At 36.5% G+C, this 20,734-nt stretch overlaps 1 protein-coding gene across 1 annotated transcript; it reads right to left on the minus strand.

Moving 5' to 3' along the window:
• Positions 1 to 19,785: 19,785 nt before the first annotated feature.
• On the minus strand, positions 19,786 to 20,139 carry LOC114755948 (extensin-like). Its single transcript, XM_028944843.1, has one exon. It carries the CDS (start codon positions 20,137 to 20,139, stop codon positions 19,786 to 19,788), a length of 354 nt encoding a protein of 117 aa, XP_028800676.1.
• Positions 20,140 to 20,734: the final 595 nt, after the last annotated feature.

Consider the following 20,734-nt stretch of genomic DNA (forward strand, 5'->3'; position numbering starts at 1 on the left):
CAACAATGCTGTTACCATTATTAAGCCTTCTAATTCTACATTCCCTTTTGATTTCCAGGCTATATTTACTGTAATCAATGCTAAATCTGTTTTGGATGGTACAAATTGTATTCATGATTTTTTGCATCCTACATTGTCATGTGATCTTCCACCTGATATTGAGGGTTTGGAAATTCATGGTTCTAAATTGTATGATAATGAGCATGCCATATTCAGACTTGTGCACAATATAAAATTTGAAATTGATCACCACGGGTTTGCACATATTTTTGACAGCTTGGGTACTAAGAGAGGAGTTGTGCAGAACCAAATTTTTATTGTTGTATATGCTCATTGTTTTTCACATGAAATACTCTCTTGTGATTTAACACCGGATTTAAGTATACTTGAGCATGAACATATTGAGTACTCTCCTTTTTGTGCAACCTGTTTTACTGGTACATATTTTGTGAATTTTATTGACTATTTTGATAAATCTGATCATGCTTTCTTTTTGAAGGAACCGTACATTGTGAGACCTCTTCCTATTGACCCAGAACCACCACCTAAGGTACTGGAGCTGAAAAATATCTTGGAAACTCATATGTTCATCATTAGAGATGCTACCTTCTCATTCAAGAGCTTAAAGCGCTTTAAACTATACGGTTGTCCCTTTCCTCCCTTTATCTTTTTGAGTTGTTTGTGAAATCATATCTTGGGCTGTTTGTTTAGAATAAGTGTGGGGGAGGGGGCCAACCCAGTAGAAAAAATAGTAGTTAATTGTTCAGAATAATCTCCCTCTATTTTAGTAATCCCATTTCCTGCCTCTTGCTATATATTTGATCTACATGGCTTACATCTTTAGTCTGCTTGCATTAAGGACAATGCAAGAGGTAAGTGTGGGGGAAGAATGTGGTTGCTGCTGTCCTATTTGCTAAAACTCTTTTTTTTAAAAAAAAAAAAAATTAGTGTCGTTTTTATTTCTTGTGTTATGTTAGTTTTGTCCACTCTTTCCTTTACCACCTTTCCTTGCTTATCTTTTGTTCAGATTTGCATTGAGGGTAATGCAAGGATCAAGTGTGGGGGAGTGAATGTTGTGTTTTTGTGTGTTGTGTCTTTTGTAGAACCTCATTTTTCAAAAACTTTTTGAAGGTTTAAGCTTGCTTCAGGAATTTTAATGTTGCATCTATGATTAACTTTGAATTGGAAATTAATATCTTGAAGTGAAATTTTCTAATGCATAGAGATTAAGCATGATGTGTTCTTTAGCTGAAGTGAATGAATATAGAAGACAAAGCCTAGTTGGAAGGATTCTTTGGGCCTTTATATTCATTTCTGGTGTGTGCATTCACTTATTTCTTATGTTCTCTAGAACTTGTCTTAGTTCTTAATCAAGACCACATGTAACATTAGTACTCTTGAACATGATTGAGTCATTCATTCAAATTAGCCACTTAGACCAAATGGCTAAACCCTACATGATTTATCCCTTGTTACCTATTTGAGCCTTTTTAGCTGAATTTTACCATTCATTTCACTCTCATTTATAAAACCTCTTTCCTACAAGGATGCATATTTCATTTCATTAATTCCTTCTAGAATTCACTAGCATTTTGATGGATTCAATTGATAGATTGATATGAGGAGATGCATACTTGAGTTGGGGTAGAAAAAAAAATGAAAAGAAAAAGAAAAGAAGAAACATGCGAATGAAAAAGAAAGAAAATAGAAAAGTTGAAAATAAATGAAAAAGCAAGAAAGGAAAAGAAAGTGGGAATAAAAGCACCTTTATAGCTTAAGAATTCAAGATCAAGAAATCAAACCTTAAATTGAACATCACTAATGCCATTGAATTCTACACATTGATTTGCATACTATCCTCTCTTTCATATGCATTCTTGTGCGTTTCTTTCCCACCTTTACATTACAAGCCATAAAAGTCCTCTTGATTCTTGAGTACTTATGTATTTGAGTGGTGGAGAGGTAGAGCTATTACAAGCATATGGTAGAGCATTTGAATAAGTAAATTGAGTGAAAGAACCTTTGATACTTGTGAGTTGAGTGATATACTAATTCCCTTGTGTGGTCTTCTATATCTTATTCACTTAGATTAAATTACATATCATTGCTTGATTTCTTTACATTAGAATGTTCCATGGATGGATGTTGGTTGAAGAATCATTGTTGGTTGCAGTTGTAACCTGAACTTTTGAGCTTGCTTATTCCTTTCTCTCATCCTTCTCTTTCATAATATGTTTAGACCTGATTTGCCCAGGAGTGCAAAAGCTAAGTGTGGGAGAGTTGATAAGTCTCATTATTTGCATACATTTCTAGCCCTAAACTCATGCTTTTGCCATCTATATTTGTATACTTTGGGCATAATTAGCTGCCATTGTGCATAAGAGTTGGTGAGAGGAATTGTGAGGTTTTACAGGTGTTTTTACATGTTTTTATATGATTTTTTATGTGTGTACTTTTGATCCCTGCTTTGGTGTAAATTTCAGGGAGTTTCAGTTCTGTCTGAGGCGCCACGGTGAATTTGGAAAGAGCCGCGGGGGATTCCCAAAGTTACTCTCTGTTAAAGGCGCCGCGGCGGATGGACAAAGGCGCCACGACGGACAGAAGTTTTCATGAAGCTCAGGATCATTAATCAAAATGACGCCGTACAGGACAGGCGCCGCGGCGGATGGACGGAGGCGCCGCGGCGGATGACGCATATCAGCAATTTGAACCAGAAGGATTGAACAAAGTGGGAGGAGGAAGTAGATGACCGGATCTTGGAGCTCCATCCTAAAGGGCGCGGATCCTAACCATATTGAGGGCGTTAGTTACAAAATGAAGAGAAGGAGATTGAAAAGGGATCACCATTCTTCTCCTATACACTCTCTCTCCGTCTCAGCTCTCTCCATCTCATCCGCATCTCACCATCATTTTCATCTTCTTCCTGGAGCGTCTGTCATGGCTGTATCTGGATTAAAGCTTGGTGAAGCAACTCGAGACGCCATGAGCAGCTGAACTTCCACCTTCCTAAGAGGTGTGACCGAACCAGAGCCTCTATGCTGACAGGGGAGTTTATCTTCAGTTTATGTTCATGGTTGATTGTCTAGTTGTACGTTTGACTATGATTTTAGGCTGAGATTGAATTGTTTCTACAAGATATAATGTATTCAGATTACAATTTGGATTTATTGACGGTGTATTCCTTGAGTATAAGTAGGTTAGATTGGATTCGTAGGTCTAGTTTGACTGAGATTTCGATTTAGCTGAATGATATATGGTAGATATCGATTGATTCTATCTTGGGAATTTTCAATTTATCCGATTGATATTTGCATCATTATACCGACTGCAAGTAACTCTTAAGTCCATTATCTTTTTAGTCTGTGAAGGTTTGGTCACCACTCTTAGGAAGAATATCATTTCGCTTAAACCTCTGTTTCTGCCATCTACATCTTCATAAACCAGAAAATCAATATAAAAAAGTAGAATAGATAGTTAAATCAATTAGATACAATCAGATCACTTCCACTGTTAATAATTTGTGAAGGCATTTAATTAACAAAACTCTTGAAAAACAAGCCTCCTTGTGAATCGACCTAGGGTTGAGCCACTGCACTTCTAAGCTTAATTCTAGTATTTTTTAGAGCCCCTCACGACAAGGCTTCATCACTCATCTCAAAAGGGATATCGATGTTATTGCCCGACAACAAAAAGGATCTATTTCACTAAAGATGCTGTTTTTTCTGAGGACGACGCCTATTATCCCAAAATACCCATTCAGGGAGAGAATTATGATATTAACGAATGGCTAACTCCAGATTCCACTACTAAACCAATGCAAATAGAAACTGCAACACACCTAAACACACCTACTGTCCTTGAACCTGAGCCAATAGACAACCTTGAATCAACAATCCCACAACACCAGAACTCTCAACCTAACCACACCAACTTGGGAACCAGTGCGGACCAGCAGCAAAACACTGAGTCAGATGATGCAGACGAGCAACAAGAAAGTAGAGTCCCTCCCATTCCAAGGCATAACCAGGACTCTGACCCAATGTTAAATCCTGATGATCTTGGTTGGCCTATTGCCCTCAGAAAAGGTGTAAGATCTTGTACTCAGCATCCAATTAGTAAATTTGTTTCATATGATAAATTATCACCGAGAATGCAGGCATTTACTACAAATCTCTCAAATGAGAGGATACCAAGGACATTCCATGAGGCAATTGAGAACCCAAATTGGAAGCAGGCTGTTAAAGAAGAAAATGAAGCTTTGAAGAAAAACAAAACATGGGAAATTATTGATCTGCCCCCAGGAAAGAAGACAGTAGGTTGCAGATGGGTATTTACCATAAAATACAATCCAGATGGAAGCATAAGTAAGTATAAGGCCAGGCTTGTAGCCCGGGGATATACACAGTCCTACGGAATTGACTATTAAGAAACCTTTGCCCCAGTAGCAAAACTTAACACCATTAAGGTCCTCCTATCAGTAGCAGCAAATCTAGAGTGGCCTCTTTACCAGCTAGATGTAAAAAATGCTTTTCTAAATGGGGATCTCGAAGAGGAAGTGTATATGGAGATACCAGCTGGATTACAGAATTCCAGTAATCGTTCTCCAAAGGTTTGTAAACTGTGGAAGTCGTTGTATGGGCTGAAACAATCCCCTCGGGCTTGGTTTGGGAGATTTTCTCGTACCATGAAAAAAATGGGATACTCACAAGGCCAATCAGATCATACCCTATTCATAAGGCATGCGGCCAACCGAATAACTGTCCTTATAGTATATGTGGATGATATTGTAATTACAGGAAATGATGAGGCTACCATACGAAGACTGAAAAAATCCTTGGCAACTGAGTTTGATAAAGGATCTTGGACAACTAAGATATTTTCTCGGGATGGAGATCGCTAGATCTAAAAAAGGAATTAGTGTCTCCCAGAGGAAGAATACTCTTGATTTACTATAAGAGACTGGGATGCTTGGAGCCAAACCTGCAGAAACTCCCATGGAGGCTGATTGCAACTTAGAATACAAAGTGGATGGTATACCTGTCGACACAGGAAGGTATCAAAGGCTCGTAGGAAAACTTATCTACTTAGCCCATACTCATCCAAATATAAGTTATGCTGTAGGGGTAGTAAGTCAATTCATGAATAAACCCCAAGAGCATCATATGGACGCAGTTCAGAGAATTCTGCACTACTTAAAAATAAATCCAGGAAAGGGATTGTTTTTTTCGAAAGGATGGGTCTAAAAGTATAGAAATTTATACTGATGCAGACCATGGAAGATCTTGGTTGGATAGAAGGTCCACCACAGGGTACACTACTTTCTTGTGGGGTAACCTAGTGACTTGGCGAAGTAAGAAGCAACCTGTGGTTTCAAGGAGCAGTGCTGAAGCAGAACTAAGAGCCTTGGCTCTCGGAGTCTGTGAAGGGATCTGGATAATTAGAGTTCTAAAAGAGTTGAGACTCATGCATAATGCACCAATGAAACTATGGTGTGATAGCAAGTCAGCTATAGAAATGGCCAGAAACCCTGTACATCATGACAGGACAAAACATGTTGAAATTGATAGACACTTCATCAGGGAGAAAATTAAAGAAAGCACCATTACGTTGTCCTACGTCAGAACCAAAAGTCAAGTAGCAGATTTATTTACTAAGCCATTACCGAGAAATTCGTTTGAAGGACTAAAGAGCAAGCTGGGAATGGTCAACATTTATTCTCTAGCTTGAGGGGGAGTATTGGAAAGACAAAGCCCAAGGCCCAAGCCAAATAAACTTAGTTTTACTTGTTAAGTAGTTTTAGTTTACTCATTTATTTTTCCATCTTAGATCAGATAGGGATAGATAGCAATATCTTATCTTGAGTTATCCTTGTTCGGTTATATATATGATGTATTCCTTCTCATTCAATAATACAAAAATAGACAGAATTATTCCGTTAACTTCAGTAAGAATAGAGGGTTGACTCGGAATTTCGAGGACGAAATTCTTTTGAGAGGGGATCCCAACTTTTAGACCTAGAAGTACCAGAAATAGCCTGAATTGGATAGGCTACTAGACCCCTTTCAAGCAGAAGTCCCAAAGACGAGAAAGGAAGTCAAAGCAGTTTTAGGGACTAAACTGCAAAGTGAAAGTTTTCAGGGGCTCAAGTATAATCAAGGCTAGAGGCTCCAGTAAAGTCTCAAAGGCCTAGAGAGAGAAAAGAGGCAAGATATAGGCCAAAGGTTAAGTTAGAAACCTCAAAGAGAGGATTGTATGAAGTTAAGTCCAAGTAGGGACTAAACGGTAAATTCAGAAAGTTATGATCAACAAGGGTAAAAATGGAAGAGTATACAGAGAATTCCAAGAAAATTTTAGAAAATGGGAAATAATATTCTAAGGCTCTTCTATGAAGAGAAAAGACGAAAATACCCCTGAGGTAGCTTAAATGGAATTTATGAGGTTATAGCCGGTAAAAAGTATACTGTTTGAGGTAATTATTTTAAATAGCAAGAGACCTTAAAAATGTCCACAAAAAATGAGGTTAAATGGTTGAAAGGTTGTACTAATTTATAAAAGTAGTCCCGCAACCAAAAGGCCAGTGGAATGGCTTTAATAAATTAAAGAGCCGATTATGCCGATAAAAGGGTATTTTAGTAAATGAATTTTTATGCAAGGCTTAAAGAAAGTGTTATGGCCTAAGAAAATTTATAAATACTCTCTAGAATTAAAGGGAATTTATGGAGCAGACAGAAGAATTTTCTGAGCTCCGGAAGGCCATAAAGAAAGCCAGAGAAACGTGGGCCAAGTAAATTCGAAGGAAACTTAAGGATTAAGTTTTGATCCAATGGCTAGGATTTAATCTCCCTTCTCCTCCACCACTTTTGTGACACCTAGCACCTTCTAGAAGAATGAGGTAAGGAAGATGTAAGAAGATAATGCAATGATGATGTAAAAGTCAACTTAAAGTTCCAAGATTGCCCTTACTCTTTTTATTAGCCACCAAGGGCATTTTAGTCCATTCAAGCCAAAGTTTTGGCTATAAATACCCTACCTTGGAAGAGCATTCTGGTAGCCATATGTAGAGGGAAAACTCTGTAAAAATTTAGAGAGAAAAACGTAAGGGTGAAGGCCAAGAAGAAGGAACAAGATTCAAGCTTCAAGATCAAGGTATGTGATGGTTATAGCATCTTCCTTGATGCCTATTTTGAATAAGTTAATCTTTGTATCTAATTCTAAAATTTTCCATGCTTAAATTGTACTCTGTAAGCTTTAAATCTATGGGTAGAACACTTCATTTGGATATGTGTACGATTTATGGTGATTTTTCAAAGTTAGGGTTTGAAACCTGGAAACAGTGTTTAACCTTTGGAAGAGTGTTACATTCCGTACAATTCTGGTACTGTTCAGCATAGAATTGGTTCCTAAAACTATTTTTTCCTTAAAGAGAACTTAAGGATCTTTCAGTGAGACTTGGAACCACTCAGTTTTGAGTTTTTTAGAATTAATTATGAATTTTCAAAGTTGAGCAAAAATTCTGGAATTTTTGCGTGAACAGTACCCACGAAGCAAAATTTTCATATTTGATCTTCTTGAATCTAAGGCCATCTAAAGTGGTCCTAATTGATAAGAAATGGATCTTAAGGAAGGGAAATATTGAGATTTATGTTAGAAAAGCTAGAAAGAAAACCCTAAAATGAAGAGAAAGGGTTGAGGTTCAAGAGAGCTAGTCTTGAATATTATGTAATCTAGTGGTCCTAATAGATTATGTGATCAATGTGACTATGTTTAGGATCTTTGGAACATCCAAGAGGATGTTTGGTGATGTTGACCAAATGCCCACATGGTTGGAATGTCAAGGGAGTCAAAGAAAAAGTAAGAGGAAAGTTTGAGGTGCAAGGTAGTGAACTTACCTATTGTCATTGCTTCATGTCGTGTGCTTATGTGTTGCCGTGTACATGTTATTGAATGTTATTGTGATATTTTTACCTGCTGTAATTGCTATTCATGATGAGTAGATTATGTCTCCATGGCCATGCATCAAGAAGTTAGCTTTGAGCATGCTAATATGTCACTAATTAACAAGAGAATAAACAAGTTACATGTAGTACATTAGCATCCATCTAGCATGATTAATATGGTATTGTTTGCTACTGAGATTCTCCTGAATCTCATCCCCTCCCTAACCAACCATTTAGGTCAATCAATGATGGGCAATAATGGCATGAGAAGCAAGGAGAAGAAAGTGGAGAATTATTTATGTTAATGAATGATATTATTATTCAGTGTACAATTCTCCTATTATGTAATTTATGTTATGGATGCCTATGATGTCATGTAATTAATTATAATATTTATGGCATGAATAGAAGTGTATGAGCATGAATGGGAAAGAGTAAGCCCATGTTATGTATGTCAAAGAAATAAAAGGAATTAAAGTAAAGAGATGTTAAGGGATAAAACGTAGGTTGTGGAGCAGTGAGTTTGTAGCTCTAGTTTGACCTATCAAACGAATTAGTAAAGTCACGAGATTTGGTAGACTCATAGTACACATCCCAAGCTTTAAAATGAGAGGTAGATCACCTCAATTGGATGTGTACACAAAGAGTTATGAATTTCCAAAGTTGAAGCATAGAATCTGGAAGGTGCAGATTTTATGAAATGAACAGTAATATTTATTGATTAAACTGTACAAATTGGGAAAGGATAAGTCTAATTGGATATTTTTCCCTTAAATAGCATCAAAATAGCTTTCTATAGAATTTTAGAACACCTCAATAGGATTTTTGTAGAATTAGTTATGAATTTTTTGATGTTAGACGTGTAATCCGAAAGTTAAACAGTGAATAGTAACCCGAGTAATTATGTTGAAATTTTAAATGCACGGGCTTGTGTCATGATCTGCTTAAACTATAACGCTTATGAATGTGTGCTCTGAGAGGTTAAAGGTAGGACGTTTCACCATGGTGGCATCAGTTTATTGAGAGAGCTGAGTCACTAATCTAAACGACACCGTTTTGGTAAGGCACCGTGGTGGATAAGTGAAGGAGCCGCGGCGGATGACACATATCAGCAATTTAAACTTGAAACACGTGAATGGAGCTACAGGAGGAAGTGGATGAACCAGATCTTAGAGCTCCATCCTGAAAGGCACAGATCCTAACCAGATTTAGGGCGTTAATTACAAAGGAGGATCATTCATTCATGAATTAATCGATCTTCTTCTTCTTCTCTCTGAATCCTCCATCTATATTTTCTTCATCTCACCATCATTTCATCTTCTTTCTTTAAGCTTCTGCCATGGTGATTTGGGAGCGTCTCGGTGTAGTTCTTCTTCCATCCATGAGCAGCTAGGCATTCATCCTTCCTGAGATATGGAGCTGAACTGGAACTATCGTTTTAACGGGGGAGTTCATCTATTTCTTAGATTTATGAGTCGCTTATATGGTTGTATCAGTCATTTGTAATTCTTAGAACAGATTTGATTTGCATTTAGATTGATATTAGTATTCAGGTTAGAGTTGATTGAACTGACGGTATATTCCTTATCATTGAGTAGATTTGATTGTATTATTAGGTATGGTTTGACTTGACTGTGCAATTGAATCGAATGAATATGGTAGCTATCGGTTGATGCTATTTTGGGGATTTTCAGTCCAACCATTCGTAGTTTGATGTGTGTATCGTTCTGAATGCATTTTGCTCCATTATTCTAAGGTAATGAAGGCGAAGTCACATTCTTAGGAAGATTATCATCATCATCTCACATATCATCTGTGTTCAACCTCTTCTCAACCCCTGTTTTCATTCTTTATAACAGATGAATTTATAAAAATGATTTCTACATCAAAAGCTTTCCACTCCAGATTTGTTTTCTGTCCTAAGTTGTGATTTAATTACTTAACAACACTAAGAGAAATAAAAGCTCCTTGAGATCGACCTCTAGTTAAGCATCATTAACTGCATTAATAAGAGTAATTAAATTTGGTTTTAAGCGACATAAGATCAAATTTTTTACGCCGTTACTGGGCACCTCTGTCTCCCTGGTTTTAGTGAGTAGTTTAGTTGCATTTAGGATAGAATTATATAGTTTTCATCTGATTAGGTGTGGTCTGTCATAGAATTCTGTTGCTGCATATTTTCATTTTCCTAGAAATTTTGAGCATTAACTTGTTGAGATATTCATCTTGTGATTACATTTTGTAGTCTTTTATAGCTTTGATTTATGAGTACTCCTGTCCCAAAAATTTAGTTGGATTATGTTTTAATCTTTGTATTTTAGTGTTCTTGCATTTCATAGTGTTTTTGACTGGTTTTTAAGCTTTCTGTCCAGAGCACCGCGGCACATTGCACAATCCGCCGTAGCAAATTGCCCATTCTTGATTGATTTTGTTTGTTTTGATTGGTTTTAGTGCTTTTGTTTAATTGAGTCATAGATTATAGTTGGAAGGATGAAAGATTTAATTCCTATTATTCTAGACCTAATAATGATTTCCCATATTATGCCCCAATGTATAGGAATTCTCAAGAAGAATATGGGTGTGCACCGAGCTATTCTCATTTACAACATGGAAATTTATACCCAGCATCTTAAAGACCATTGTGCTGCTATTGCAATTCACCCTAGCATAATAGATGGAATTGCTCTATTAAGAATCCTCATGGAAATCCTAATTGGATGAAGTAGCCCTACTATGAGTCAAGTCATCAAAATTCTACATGGAGGGAGGAATTCCATCAAACCCCTATTCAAGCTCATTTACAAGATATTGAGTCACCAAAGAAAGATAAATTGGCTCAAATATTTGAAAGGTTGGAAGCCATTGTTGCTAGAATAGATGCTAATACAAGAGTATTATCATCTAATTTGTCCTATGGAAATGACAATTTAACAAGATATGAAGACTACTCCCCGGTCAGTTTTGAGAATGCTCCTTCTAGGATTCAAGCCAACTTTGAGGCTGTTATATATGATGGAAACAACATGACTCCATGCTCAAAGGCTACCGCCTCCAATGCATCCACACAAGCTAAGGTAGTGGAAAAAGTGAGGTTTCAAGCTCCTAAAGAATCTTCCCTACCCATAGCCTCCCAACAACCTCATGAACCAATTTGTGAGCTTCACACCAGTGGAATTGAATCTCTTCTTTCAATTCCAAACCATGATGATCGCATACATGCTTTGAGGAAAGCAAATAATCAATTGGAGGTGAGGCATGAAAGATTACTCAATGATGCTATGAAGTATGGGGAATTAGAAGAGAAATTAGAAGAGCTAAATGAAATTACTGAATTGTCAAACAGACTCATAATGCATATATTTTGCAAGAAATCAAATGGTGAAAAGGGTGAACCATGGTTTAAAGCTCAATATTTGGATGATGAGAAAGAAATTCAAGCTACTGTTACAACCATAACTAAATCAAAAAGTGAGACATCATCTCAAGAATCTAAAGGTACTTTAAAGCATAAACTGAGTAGTCCAGTACCTCATAATAGATACTTTAATACTCCATGGCTGCAATGCTGTGATAACTTTGGTGAAGATTTTGGAATTGAAATACACCCTGGAAGTGATACACATGTTACATCACAAATTGACGATGTAGGTAGTCATAGTACTTTAAGTACTACTATTGATTGTGATAAGCTTGAAACTAAAGTTGCTAAGGAAGAAATTCCTAAGCAGCCAAGAAAGATCAAGCTAAATGGGTTTAAAACAAGGAGAAGAAGGCACAAACTAAAGAAGTTGAAGCAAAAGTCACTGCAAATCATGCCAGCAATCTAGGAAATCAAAAAGGAAGAGCCAACCCTATCTCTAAAGGTTGCTTCTATTTCTATCCCTTTTTCTTGTGAGACTTTGGTTGATGATATTCCTTGTGTCATTGATGTTAATTAGAATACCTTAGAACATAGTGTGATTGAACCTAAACCTCTTGCACAAAAAGATGATGCTTCTCTTGTTTCTTATCAAACTTTGAATGAATGTGTTTCAAGTTACTTGTGTGCTGGATTGTATGACAAGCAAGAATATATTGAAAATAGTGAATGTTCTTCAAGCCTGTATTTTGAAAATCAATGTTATGATGTTAATGAACATGTTGATTTCATGATTCCTATTTCTCCTAGTATCAAAGTGGTTGATATTGATCTGTGTGGTACTAATAGAGGTTTTGATTCCCAACTTGATGGCCTTTCATGTGCACAAGAGCCACTAGATAAATTGGAAATTTCTCATAAAATTGAATTTGATGATGAATTCACTGTACTCTCTTCTTTCCATCCTCCTTCTTGTTTTTGTGTATGTGAAGGTAATGTATCATGCCTCATTTGTAAGGAAATTGATTGCTGGCTTTCCATTTCACATGACTTTGATTCTTCATCTAATTCAATTAATGACTTTAATACACATGTTACACTTAACAAAAGCCTTGAGGAAGGTATTTTACTTGATATGGCAGGCATAGAGGATTTAGAAGGAGCTGAACCATGCATTGAAGCTATAAAGGAAGATGAAATGCAAAATGAAATTGAAACAACATTACTGCAAAATGCTGAAAATGTAGAGGAGATTGACAGCATTGTTGTCACTGCTATTGATCACTCTAATTCTACATTGTCTGATGCTTTCCATGATGATGTAGTAAGAAAGGATACTAACTCTGATTTGTCCAGGATACTTGGACATAGAGAAGTGGAAAGGAAACTTGAGAATAACCTTGATTTATCTAAATATCCTTTTACTTTCTCTACTATCTCTGATTGTCTTCATGAGCTTCAGTATGCATATATTTTGTATTGCATTACTTCTATATTTAGTAGTAGGATACCAATTCAATGGCTTTTGCATTCTACTTTGTCATGTGACCTCCCACCTGATCTTAAAAGGTTGAAAGGTCATTGTCTTAAGTCAGATAATATTGAGTATTATAGACATGATCACGATAGATGTGCACCTAACACTAAATGCCTCGTGCATAAGAAACCTTTCTATGTTTTTGTACAGAACCAAAGGTTACTTGTTGCATTTGTTCATTGCTCCTTCTATGAGATACTCCAATGTGATTTAACACCGGATTCATGTCTTTTTGGTCATGAACATATTGCAAATTCTCATCTTTATGCATCCTCTTATACTAGTACATATTTAGTGAATTTCATTGATTGTTTTGATAAGTCTAATCATGCTTCTTTGTTGAAGGAACCATATATTATGAATCCTTTGCCTATTGACCTAGAACCACCACCTAAGGTGCTGGAGCTGAAAAATATCTTGGATACTCATATGTTCATCATTAGAGATGCTACCTTCTCATTCAAGAGCTTGAAGCGCTTTAAACTACACGGTTATCCCTTTCCTTCCTTTACTATCTTGAATTACTTATTAGATCGTATGTTGGACTACTTGTTTAGAATAAATGTGGGGGAGGGGACTAACCCAGTAGGAAAAAAAATAGTAGTTGACTGTTCATAATAAGCTCCCTCTGTCTTGGTAATGCCATTTCTTGTCTCTTGCACCAATTTTGATCTACGTTATTGATATCTTTAGTCTGTTTGCATTGAGGACAATGCAATGTCAAGTATGGGGGAGTGAATGCTGTGTTTTTGAGTTTGTATGTATTTTGTAAAACCTCAGTTTTCAAAAACTTTTTGAAGGTTTAAGCTTGTTTCAAGGGTTTAATATTGTATCTGTAATTAATTTTGACTTGGAAATTAATATCATGAAGTGAAATTTTCTAATGCGTTGTGATTAAGCATGATGTATTCTTTGACCGAAGTGAATGAATATGGAAGACAAAGCCTTGTTGGAAGGATTCTTTGGGCCTTTATATTCATTTCTTTTGTGTGCATTCACTTATTTCTTATGCTCTCTAGAACTTGTCTTAGTTCTTAATCAAGACCACATGTAACATTTATATCTCTTGAACATAATTGAGGCATTCATTCAAATCAACTACTTAGACCAAATGGCCAACCCTTACATGATTTACCCTTTGCTACCCATTTGAGCCTTTAGTTAAATCTTCCATTCATTCCACTTTCAATTATATAACCTCTTTCCTACAAGGATGCATATTTCATTTCATTCATTCCTTTTAGAATTCACTAGCATTATGATGGATTTAATTGATGGCTTGATATGAAGAAATGCATACTTGAGCATAGGTGTGGAAAAAACTTGAAAAAAATATGAAAAGAAAAGAAACAAAGAAAGAAAAAAGAGAAATATATAGAGAAAAAAAAGGATTAGCAAAGTTGAAAAGAAATGAAAAGGCAAGAAAAGAAAGTAAAGAAGGAATAAAAATACACCCTTGCCCCTTTAGAGTTCAAGATCAAGAAGTTAAATCCTCAATTGAACATTGTTAATGCTATTGAATTCTACACATTGATTTGCATACTATCCTCTCTTTCATATGCATTCTTGTGCACCACCTGCTTACCCTTTACATTACAAGCCACAAAAGTCCTCTTGATTCTTGAAATGCTTATGTATTTGAGTAATGGAGCGGTAGAACCATTACAAGCATATAGTAGAGCATTTGGACAAGTGAATTGGGTGAAAAAACCTTAAACACTTGTGAGTTGAGTGATACAATATTTCCCTTGTGTGGCCTTCCATGTCTTATTCACTTGGATTAAGTTGCATATCATTGTTTAGTTTCTTTGCATTAGAATATTCCATGGATTGGTATTAGTTGAAAAGTCACTATTGGTTGCGTTACTACTTGAACATTTGAACTTGCTTACTCCTTCTCCATGATCTTTCTCTTTTGTATTATGTTTAGACTTGATTTTGCCCAGGAGTGCAAAAGCTAAGTGTGGGGGAGTTGATAAGTCTCATTATTTGCATATATTTCTAGTCCTAAACTTATGCTTTTGCCATTTATAATTGCATATTTTGGCTATAATTAGCTTTCATTGTGCTAAGAGTTGGTGAAGGGAATTTTGAGGTTTTATATGTGTTTTTGTGTGTTTTTATGTGATTTTGTATGCATGAGCAAGTCAAAATAGAAAAACTCACATTGGGTTTAGGGATAATCAGGCTCGAACTGATGACCTCTACCATGTCAAGGTGACACTCTACCACTGAGTTATATCCCTCTCCTTGCCTTGCCCCCATCGAGAAATAGAACTGACTAATCCATACTCTTGATTCCTTGTTTGGTGTGAATTTCAGGGAGCTCCATTAGCATTTTCACCATTCTGTCTGGGACACCGTGGTGGATGTTCAAATGTGCTGTGGTGGTATCAGTTTAATGAGGGAGCTGAGTCATTAATCCAAACGATATCGTTTTGGTAAGGCACCATGGCGGATAAGTGAAGGAGCCGCGGTGGATGACACATATCAACAATTTAAACCAGAAACGCGTGAATAGAGCTGGAGGAGGAAGTGGATGAGCCAGATCTTAGAGCTCTATCCCGAAAGGCGCGGATCCTAACCAGATTTAGGGCGTTAATTACAAAGGAGGATCATTTATTCATGAATTTATCGATCTTCTTCTTCTTCTCTCTGAATCCTCTGTTTATATTTTCTTCATCTCACCATCATTTTATCTTCTTCCTTCGAGCTTCTGCCATGGTGATTTGGGAGCGTCTCGGTGTAGTTCTTCTTCCATCCATGAGCAGCTAGGCATTCATCCTTCCTAAGATGTGGAGCTGAACCGAAACTATTGTTTTGACAAGGGAGTTCATCTATTTCTTAGATTCATGAGTAGCTTATATGGTTGTATCAGTTATTTGTGATTCTTAGAACATATTTGATTTGCATTTAGATTGATATTACGTATTCAGGTTAGAGTTGGTTGAACCAACGGTGTATTCCTTGTCATTGAGTAGATTTGATTGTATTATTAGGTCTGGTTTGACTTGACTGTGCAATTGAATTGAAAAGAGATATCTTCTGCTAAGCAAGAGGAAAGAGAGACTTTCTTTTAATTCTAGAGCCAATTCCAAGATATGCTTATTAATTGCCCAAACTACCAGATTACTGATGAGTACCTTATTCAGTACTTCTATAATGGTTTGTTGCCATGTGATGCTAAAGTGTTAGATGCTATAGCTAATGGATCGGTTGAGTTAATGGAGCCACAAGCTGCTTGGCCTTGACTCGTACCTTCGCCTTGAACCACCAACATGTGAACCTTGGAGATATTAGGGGGTACAGGGTGACAGAGACCCACTTGTTAAACTAGCCTAAGACATAACTAAATTGACTTCTACAGTTTAGATTATAAGGAGCAACTAATCTCATACTGAGCCTTTAGCTTTAGTCGCTGCTTCTTGTAATATATGTGACTCTTCAATGCATAAAACTAAAGATTATATCTGGCTGAAATGTATCTGCTCTGTATCAACAGAGGCTGAATCAATACCAGAAAAGAGATCCATATTCTAATACTTACAACCTTGGTTAGAAGGATCACCCTAACTTCAAGTAGGGGGAGGCAACAATCAAGGTCAAGCTAGGAATTATTAAGGGAACAACTACCAAGGTGGTTCTTCAAGTAACTATCAGAGACCTAATCCCTTTATTGTTATAGTTTCGGCTACTCCTCAACAACAACCAAGTGGTGGAAGCAGTGAGTTTCAAATTATATTGAAAGGGATTGAGAACTTGTCTAGTCAAATGTCTAAAAGTGACAGGAAGATAGCTTCCCTAGATAGTAAAATGAGCCAAGTGGAAGGGAAGATGGTAGTCATGGGAAGTCAGTTTGAGAACAATTTTGCTACTGTGTATTCAAAGATTAAATAACTTGAAACTGGGCATAAGAACCTGAATGGATTTGTCACTCAAATTTCAAACACCATGAATGATCAACAAGCTAAAGCTAGTGGTATAATGCCTTCGAATACTGTCATAAATCCTAGGTCTCTTAATGCCATTGAGCTTAGGAGTGGAAAGCAAGTTAAGTTTGCTTAAGAGAAGGGCAAGGATGCTAAAGTTAAAAGCCTACCTCTTTCACCCATGAAGCTTTCTGAAAGCTATAAAGAGAAGGCATTGCTCAAGAAATCTAAGGGTTCACAAGAATTTGGCCAAGAGGACAGTGATACCAATGAATGCCAAGAGGAACAACCCAAGAAAGTAAAGTAAAAGGAGGGAAAAGCTCATATCAATTCTCAACAAGCAAGGAACACACTCCCGAGTACTAGAGAAAGGGAGAATCAAGCAAAAAAGAAGCCTTAATGCCTAATGGTAAGCAGTTAAATCCTAAAGACCTTCCTTTTCCAAATTTATATATTATGTCTAAAAGTGTTGTAGCGTCCAAAACATTAAAAGAGGTTGTGGATTTCTTTAGCAAACTTGAAGTGAATTTACCTTTGATAGATTCGATTAAGAATTCTCCACCTTTTGCTAGATAAGAACTTTGTACTAATAAGAGAAAATTGAAACCCCATCAGTTAGTTTAGGTTAGCCTAAATGTATCAGCTCTGTTCAAACCCTAAATCCCAGTCATATGCCAAGATCCCAGTGCTTTCACTATTCCCTGCACTATAGGAAAAATTACCATAGCGGGAGCTAACTAGATTTGGGGGCAGCCATAAATGTTATTGTTAGTGGCAGTCTCACCCAAGAGGGGGTGAATTGGGTGAGCTATAAAAATTTATGAAATTAAAACTAAGAAATATCAGAAACAGAGAGTGAGTTTAGAATGATTTCACCATAGAGAGGAAGACACAAGATTTATACTGGTTCAGTCTTAACCACTTGACCTATGTCCAGTCCTCAAAACACCTCTGAGAATTTCACTATGTTCCAAGATTGATCAGGCTCTTGGCACCTCAGTACAATAATTGAAACTCTCAATCACTCCCCCTTACTTCCCGTAAGGTTACAGACCCACTCAAGAGTCCACACCCTTGAGTATCACACAAATGTGATTAATGAATAGTAAGTAAACTCTCTTACAGAGTGAATAAATGATAATCACTGACACTCGGTGTTATGGAAGAACAGAGTATTGAATGCAATAGTAAAAATCAACAGAGGTTAGCTCACGTATTCAATCTGTTCATTTAATGCTTCTTCCCGCCTTTTATAGTTGAGGTCATTTAGTAACCGTTAGACGGAAGAGCTTCTAGCCGTTGAGAATCCGGTTGTGTGTTTTTACAATTGCAACGGTTTCTGCCATTAATGCTTCTGACAAGGTAGGTTACAAGCTACTTAGACAACCGTTGGAGTGTCGTTGGGATTTCCTTCTTAATTTGCAAAAATATGTTAATTCAATAAGTTTTTCTCTGTAGAATAAGATTAAAAGTATAACCGAACAAATGATAAGATGAATATTTAGTTTATGGTTAGAATCAATCAGTTGTTAGATGCGCTAGGTAGTAATTGAACATGCTTGATCGAAGTGATGTTCGATTATTACTTGATCGATCAGGTTATCAATTACTCTGAGTGAAAGCTTTTGAACCAGATAACTAAGATTATCGATCAAGTGAGGGATCAGTGGTTTATCGATCAGGTGATCGATAAAAGGAAATAGTGACATCATACTGTGATGCATAGACAAGAAAGATCAAGGTTGCTTTTGATTTTGAAACTCTTTAAATAGTGAAATAAGACATTTATGAAGGCTGAGAAAAGCTCGAATGAAATATATGATAAATTTTGAGAAACATCGAGACTAGTTAAAGTTTAAACTGAAATCATCTCATGATCGAATAAGTGATCGAACACTTGTTGATCGATCAGGTTATCGATAAATAAAGTGTTATAGAAATAAATTTTGAATCACTAATTTTTGAACACTTTATCGATAAACAGATGATAGATAACCTTATCAATAAACAATAAGCAAAAGTGTATTTAGTGAAAACACAGGCTATGTAAGTTGATCGAATAGGTGAACGATAAAAGGTTGATCGATAATGTTATCAATAAAGAGATCTATTCTTGTAAAACCAAAGAGCTGATTTATCGATCATGTTATGTGAAAACAAGGTAAACATGAAGTGTGATTATCGATAATATTATCGATAATCTGATTATCGATAATATTATCGATAATCTGATTATCGATAATATTATCGATAATCTGATTATCGATCCGGTGATCGAAGAGCCATGATCTAGCAAAGATATGCTGATTATCAATCATGTGATCGATAATTTTCTGATCGATCAGGTAATCGATAATTTACTGAAATAAATACCTGCACGTAAAGTTATGAGGCAATGTTCGATGATATTATTGATAAATGGCTGATCGATAATGTGATCAATAAATGGCGACAAAAACAAAACATAGAATGAGTAAAGCATATTACCATTTATCTATCTTCTCATCGATAATTGGTTTATCGATCATGTGATCGATAAATACCTATCAAATTTGTATCCCGATATTCGATCATCCTGATTATCAATCAAGTGATCGATAATTTATTCCAGATTTCCATATTTGACTAAGTTAAGAATGATCGATCAACACATTATCTAACACATTATTGATCAAAGTTTCTGCTAAGTTTACTTGATTAAACAGAGATATTATTTATCAGCTTATCGATAAAACCTTGATCGATCAAACATATTGAAACAAAAATTACTCACTTTGTTATCATCAAAACCTTAATCCTAACATTCTTCCCCTTTTTGATGATGACAAAACATAGGTAAGAAATATTAATCAAGTAATATCAGAAACAGTAAAATTAAAACAGTAGACGGATCAAAGTAAAAATATACTTTACTGAAGGCATGAACTATCAAAATATATCAGTAAAAGTCGGTAAACTCAGAACACATAATAGTAAGGAGCTAAACATAAGAAAAAATAAAAACACATCAGAGAAAAAGAGACTCTAAGCATCAGAATCCTTCTGCCCTTTTTTGTCAGCATCAGATGAAGAAGGGGAAGGAGTAGACACAGTAGGAATGGACTGGGGAATAGGAAGAGGGGGAAGGTGAGAGAGTGGAGAGAGTGGTGGAATATGAAGAGAAGGAACTGGCTGGGGAACAGTGATCAGGGCCAAAGTAGGAGAAGGAGTGGGAGAGGTAGGCGGTACTGGTGATGAAGTGGAAAGAGGAGAAGTGGGTATAGTGGAGGTAGAAGGTCCAGGCGCATGATGAGGAGGAGATGGGGGATGATGGAGTAAGTCTTCAAAGCTAAAAGTAGTACTGGGGGCATAGAAGTTGTTGCAGAGAGAGGCTACCATCCCTTTGAGCTCTCGAATCTCTTTGTCAACATAATCAAATCTCTGAGAAACCTCCTTTTCCAAAACCATCATTGCTTATCGGTGAAGGTCTAGGATTTTGGAAATGCCCTCAAATTTTCTATTTGAGACTTCCCCATATTCTCGAGCAATGACATAAACTCTCTTCTCAAACTCTTGAAGTTTGGCCTGAAATATCTCCCCGAGAAATATCTCCCTGAGAGATCTCTCCATGAATGAGGATCCAGGGGCATGAAAAGGAGCTGCAGTGGATTCAGCCTCATCCTAAGTCCTAGAGGTGCTAACAGCTGGTTGCTTCCCTTTATCCTTCTGAGGTACCTTTTGTGAGGGTTTAAAAGGTAGAGGGATCCTCATCTTGTGCAGCTATGTAATCCTAAAGGCAAGAACCTTTGTCTTGGACTCTTCAAGCTCAAAAAGGGCAATGTTATTTGCCTGTAGGATGTATGTGGCCAACTGAGGATAGGGGATTGGTGTAGACTTGGATTTGTTAAGAATAAAATCCTTCATCTCATTATAGATCAAAGCCCCTATATTAATCCTTTCTCCACTGATTATCCGAGCCAGTAGCAAGTAATCA

Source organism: Neltuma alba, unplaced genomic scaffold, assembly GCF_004799145.2.
Source record: "Neltuma alba isolate B1F8T4 unplaced genomic scaffold, ASM479914v2 tig00010355_pilon, whole genome shotgun sequence".
In the NCBI taxonomy this organism is placed as follows: Eukaryota; Viridiplantae; Streptophyta; class Magnoliopsida; order Fabales; family Fabaceae; genus Neltuma; species Neltuma alba.

Excerpts from the sequence above, each read along its gene's own strand:
- LOC114755948 (XM_028944843.1), bottom strand. The coding sequence starts at position 20,139 with ATGGTAGCCTCTCTCTGCAACAACTTCTATGCCCCCAGTACTACTTTT.